This window comes from Sander lucioperca, chromosome 24 (genome assembly GCF_008315115.2).
Source record: "Sander lucioperca isolate FBNREF2018 chromosome 24, SLUC_FBN_1.2, whole genome shotgun sequence".
Taxonomy (NCBI): Eukaryota; Metazoa; Chordata; class Actinopteri; order Perciformes; family Percidae; genus Sander; species Sander lucioperca.
In genome coordinates this window covers 12,359,092-12,364,629 of record NC_050196.1, presented here as the reverse complement: position 1 = coordinate 12,364,629, position 5,538 = coordinate 12,359,092, and the positions used below count along the sequence as shown (strand labels likewise).

General features: G+C 41.3%; 1 protein-coding gene across 2 annotated transcripts; it reads right to left on the bottom strand.

Annotated features, from left to right (window-relative positions):
- Positions 1–942: 942 nt before the first annotated feature.
- LOC116044804 (homeobox protein engrailed-1-B-like) lies at positions 943–5,538 on the bottom strand. Of its 2 annotated transcripts, none has more exons than XM_031292283.2 (2): positions 4,670–5,538; positions 943–1,689 (listed from the first exon to the last, which is right to left on the bottom strand). In XM_031292283.2, the coding sequence occupies exons 1-2, from the start codon at positions 5,199–5,201 to the stop codon at positions 1,355–1,357; spliced, it is 867 nt and encodes a 288-aa protein (XP_031148143.1). In that variant the 5' UTR covers positions 5,202–5,538; the 3' UTR covers positions 943–1,354. The 2 variants fall into 2 exon arrangements, with proteins under 2 accessions (XP_031148143.1, XP_031148145.1); XM_031292285.2 differs by having other exon boundaries at positions 943–1,677; positions 4,670–5,536.

Below are 5,538 nucleotides of genomic sequence, written 5' to 3'. Positions count from 1 at the left end.
TATGAATGTGGTGTGTTTTCCCCTATACCATCCCCTTAAAAAAGAAATAAATAAAAACCCTTCCGTGCCTTGTTGAAATATTCAATAACAGTTATGCGGTGCAAACAACTTTCACATAATCAGACAGTGCTGAGACCCTTAACTTTGTCTGCTCTTGCTGACCTCGGAGTACACACACACACACACACACACACACACCATGTCACAGAGTTCACACCCAGGCTCTATCAAACCTGAACCTGAGGTCACATAAGGCCAAACAGGCCACATGTATCCCGTGTTTCTCCCTAAAGCAGAAAGACTGAGAAGTACACTGACAGGTTTTTTTAGTAAATGTATTCATTTCAGTAAGGCTCCTATAGTCTCTGAGTGAGAGTTTACCAGGGATGTTGAATCTTGTAAATGCCCAGAATATATTAATAGGTGAAATGTTATCCATTATGGAGAAACAAGCAGTGTCTGATTATAGGGATACATGAACTGTGAAACAGGAACTGTGGGATTCCTTGTGTGTGTGTGTGTGTGTGTGTGTGTGTGTGTGTGTGTGTGTGTGTTATATTTTTGTATTTCTGTCTCTGCCCCATCTCAAATAACAAAATAATAAAACATTTAAGAATCCATATATGTTTACTATAAAGAAAGAATTTAAAAGCCTGTTATAAAATACGGGTTGGTCCTTTAAAATTACTGCGCTGAACTATATGTTGTATGTTCATATATAGGCATGTGGGGAAGTCCAGTTCACGCTAGTTCTGTGGTAGAAGTGACAAATTATAATACAAAAATTATAATAAAACATTTTCTCCTTGTTCATGTAAATTATGGTATTAAAAATAAGTTCCTCTAAACAAATGATCAGTCATATTGAATAATAGGTTTTAACATTTTCCACCAAAAACGATGTTGAAAACGAATGAAAGAAAGAAAAATGTAGTCCATATCTACCGTTCTCTTTCTTTATTTCAGACTACATGTGAACATATTAAAATCTTTGGCTTGTTTTGAGTCTGCGGACTGATGTGTTGAAGGAAAATGTGGCGCAAATATGGGGGACCACAAAAACCTATCGAGCCAATGAGACATCCTAGAAACAATGAGACAGACAGAAAGGAACCGGGTGAGAGATGAAATTAAATATACTGTATACAACATGATAACTGTTTGGCTATATAAACTTTAATAACGATCGTTCATTCATATAATTATGTCCGTATACTGTTACCATAAACAGAAATCTGTGTTTTTAAATAGCGTCTCCCTCACTTCCAGTTCATTTTTTCCCCCTCTCCATTATGTCCAAAAGCCAAACGAGTCAGGTGGCGGCCCTCAGCAGCAGGGGAATGTCCGGGCCACGTTATTCACTGTCCTCCTTGTCCTCCTGCACGGTGGTCGTTGAATGGTTGTACAGTCCTTGGGCCATGAGCTGCAGGGCCAGGCCGTTCTTGTAGCCGGTGGCCTTTTTAATCTTGGCCCTCTTATTCTGGAACCAGATTTTGATTTGGGACTCGTTGAGGTTGAGTTCCTGGGCCAGGGCCTGTCTCCGCTGCTCCGTTATGTACCGGTTGGCCTGGAACTCGGTTTTCAGTCTCTGCAGCTGCTCGGCTGTGAACGCTGTCCGGGGCCGCTTGTCCTCCTTGGTGCTGCACTTCTTCTTTTTCAGTTTCCGTGTCCTTGGGCCTGGCGTGCAAACAACAATGGAAATAAAATATTTATTCTACTGCTGGACCACGAGCACAGTGTTACACACGAGGCGCACTGCTCCATATGATCACATGTGGGTTCACCAAAGTGTCCTGATGGAAATGCTCTATAGTTTCGATCATTTCTTTATTTTTCCACTATCTGCTTGACTCTTCTTCAATATAATATGATCCAATTTCGATTAATTGAGTTTACATCACCATGCCATTGGCCTGCCTGGCATCGTCCTGAAACTAGGATATAGGAACCATTAAAACATAAAGCTATTCAATGTCGATTATTTTATAACCTTTAAAACTACACACATATAGCTGCTAACTCACTGCAGTGTGTAGGCCAACATATAACAGAAACGGCGGAATCATTTTATGTTTTTAATCATTCATATTAAAATAGGCTATATTTTAATACGAATGGCGTTTTCCTCCGCCCTGCACGCAACAGCGATGTATCATTGAGGTTGCAAAGCCATACACTGACGCGTGATTGTTAACAACAAATCAGCTAATATTAACCAATAGCCATTGAAGTTAGGCCTCTTCAGGTCATATGTGTGTTTATGACTTACTCTGATGTGGAAGATAATTAGCAGAAGAAAGACACAATGCCTTCATACAGACAGTGTCCAATTACACAACTATCCAAATTAACTTTGGCTCGGCAATTTCCTTATGATTTTTAAGAGTTGGTTTGTTGCGAAGGGGAAAGGGTCGAGAGAATAAATGTTGTCCTCATAGTTGGAATAAACGTGTGTGAGGTGTTGGTGTCTGGATGTGGTACAGGCTACATTAGATCCAGGCGGGCCGTTGTGTAAAGTCTAGTTCAGGCCCGTGACATCTGACTGGATCCCTCGCCAAGACAAGCAGCAACCCGCTGCCACGGTTCAGATGGAATAAGCTGCTTTTAACAAAAGTCCCATTGCAGACTTCGCAGGTCCACTTCACCGCCGTTTTCTTTGCCAAAAAAAAAACAAACTTCCATATCCTGTTTTAGGCTACAATTACTGATATCCATCGTTGATCCAGGCGCAGGATAACTTTATCATAAATGGCTGTAGGGCTGTGCTGACTTGTGGATAAATGTTGCCGAAATGCATGCATCGAAAACAGCTCATGTAAAAAAGTGTACCGGTAATCTAGTCACACAGCTATGGAGCAGGATTTGCATTGGATCGGTTAATGTGGACATGGTTAATCTAACTGTCCACATTTGTGAGTGAAGGCGGTGATTTTAAGATGCTGCAGGTCATGCATTGTGCAGCCAGAGCCCAGTGATTTAAGATGGTTGTTATTTTAATACAATAGCCACCACACATTTAAGAGAGATTCAAAGAAAGCAGTAGGCTATAAACGTTATACTATCCTCCCTCATGCCGTGTAGATCAAGGAAAGCTACAAAAAAAATCAAATTAAACGGGAGGGCATTTGCCTTTCATCTCTTATCACTTTAACACTATCATGACCATGAAAAGCACAAAGCCATTAAAAACATCATCACCATCAGGGATAGGCTATAGCCTAGTGTAAACTGCCACGTCATTATTTTTTGTTTTCAAACATGCATAGCCTACATCAACATTATTCTTCATAATTAGGTGTAAACGATGAGGTCAGTCACTTTTAGAAAATTATACTAACGAGGAATTCGGACCTCATTCCGTGCTCTTATAATTGTTATTATTTAAGAACATTTCTTTCAGCTGTAAATGATCGAGCTAATGTATTTTAACCCTCCAGTGATGTCACCAAGCACCGAATGCATCGTCTGGACCAGCTGACATCAGCTGGCAGTCACAAAACCATTCAGGTTCAAAGGCAACAGGATTTGGAGTGAATCAAAAATTAGTATTTAGTAATAGCCTATTGTTTTGTATACTTTCATTATTTTTTCCAAAAAAAATTACAACAATGGCGGACATCCTGACCCACTCCAGTGCATCACCTTTATTTAATATAGTTTTAAAACGACGTAAAGTCTGAACACTGGAGGAAACCATTTAAAAGACCGCATTTAAAAATGAGCACTTCATTTCATTTATTTGGGTAAAATAGTGTATTGTAGGCTGGTGAGGGTGATGCTGTGACGTTGTTTGATAGCATTTCAAAAGTCATATCAATTTCATATTTGTATGATTGAACTATTGTTTAATATTGCCGTAAATTATATTGATATAAATGATATATTGATGATATTTCTGTGCGTGTTTTGAGCCATGTAGCCTAATGCTTTTCGTCATACATGCAAAACTAATTTTAATTCAAACAGAGGAGTAGCCTACTGCTAGTTTAGCTATGCTATTTACCACAATTATCACCTTTCAATATATTTTATATCTATTTTTGGGAACATTGCTGTCTATGCTGACGAAGAGAGAAGGTCAAAATACGTCTCATTGTTCTTACCCAACGAAAACAAATGTGCACACAGACGCATTATTACTTAAAAGTTGAAAGCACAATGTGATGAATTTGCACATTGAATTGCATTGGAAATGATGTCGATTTCTAAGCTGACTTATTGTCTATGCCATTAATAAATACCCTGTAACAAATATGAGACACTCTATCGCAATAATGTGCTTCTATATTTCTATCTGTGTCTTTGTGTGTGTTGGTGTGAGAAAGAGGCGTAATGGGAATTAGTAACAGTTTAGACACCTTATGCTTCCCATGTACACTCTATTTTTTATATTCATAATCATTTTTATTTGGTAATGTCTGTTTGATATTTTATTTCAAAATGGCTTTTATAATGGCTTTTTAAATCCTCGGTTTTAATTAAAGCCACACTGGGAAGTAGTATAGGCTACTACAGACAAATACAACATTGATATGCCAACCTTAAGTTCCCTCTCATAGAATAACTGTGAGGTTAATATCCACTAAGGAGTTTAATTATACTTTATAAGACAGGGAAGTGAACTCAACACCCATCAGGCGGTATTCGGGGACTACTACTAGCGCCTTACCAGATGAAGGACGGTCCGAGTACCGTGTACAGTAAACCCAAGCTGGCCACAACATCGGCTGGCTTTCTTTCGTTATGGCCGGAGATCCTCCATTGCTGCCACTCACAACCATAATTGACGAGGGGCTGTCTGCGTATCTACCGGACCCGTTGCTCGCCGGTTCGCCCTGTTTCAACGAGTTCTGCTTGGACGAAGGCGAGGAGGACGTGGACGACGAGGAGGAGGGCGACGAAGAAGTGCTGTCGCTGCTGCAGTTGGAGTCCAGGCAGAGGCTGCCGGTGTGCGGCGGCGGCCTCGCTCCAAGCGGGTTGACGTTTTCTCTGCCCGGCGTCCGGTCGCGGTAGCTCGGCTCCTTTCTGCAGCCGAAGTCCGGCCGGAGGATGTTGTCTATGAAAAAGTTCGTGGTTCTGTGGGCCTGCTGCGCGGCCTGGTGGGGTAAAATCATGGGAGGGGATGGGAGGTTTGGCGACAGGGACATGCTCTCCTCCTCGGTCGAGTCCCGGCTGCTGTTTGGCTCTTTTTGCTCTTCCATTGCTGGTGATGGTGAGAATTGTCGGCCTCTCCACGCCAAACTCCACTTGTTGCTCGCGCTCCCGCCCCCTTCGGTATCCAATTTAGACGGACAGCATGTAAAAACAAGCCTCCTCGCTAGAATAAAACAAACAAATACCTGTGTTAATTTTTAATATCACCTAGAGCGGCGACATGTCGTCTCCTAAAACCTTCCGAGACCTGGCATAGCGAACAGCTCCACGTTATAACCAGTGTTCCTGCTTCTCTCCGGTGCAGCATAATATCTGTGTATTCGCTCTTCCTAAACTCTCCTAAAACCGTTATCTCCCCCCCGTGTGTTTTTTCTTTCTCTTACA

Excerpts from the sequence above, each read along its gene's own strand:
- LOC116044804 (XM_031292283.2), bottom strand. The coding sequence starts at position 5,201 with ATGGAAGAGCAAAAAGAGCCAAACAGCAGCCGGGACTCGACCGAGGAG. Across the intron at positions 1,690-4,669 it reads CTCGGACCGTCCTTCATCTG|TTTGCACGCCAGGCCCAAGG; the intron begins GTAAGGCGCTAG and ends TTTCCATTGTTG.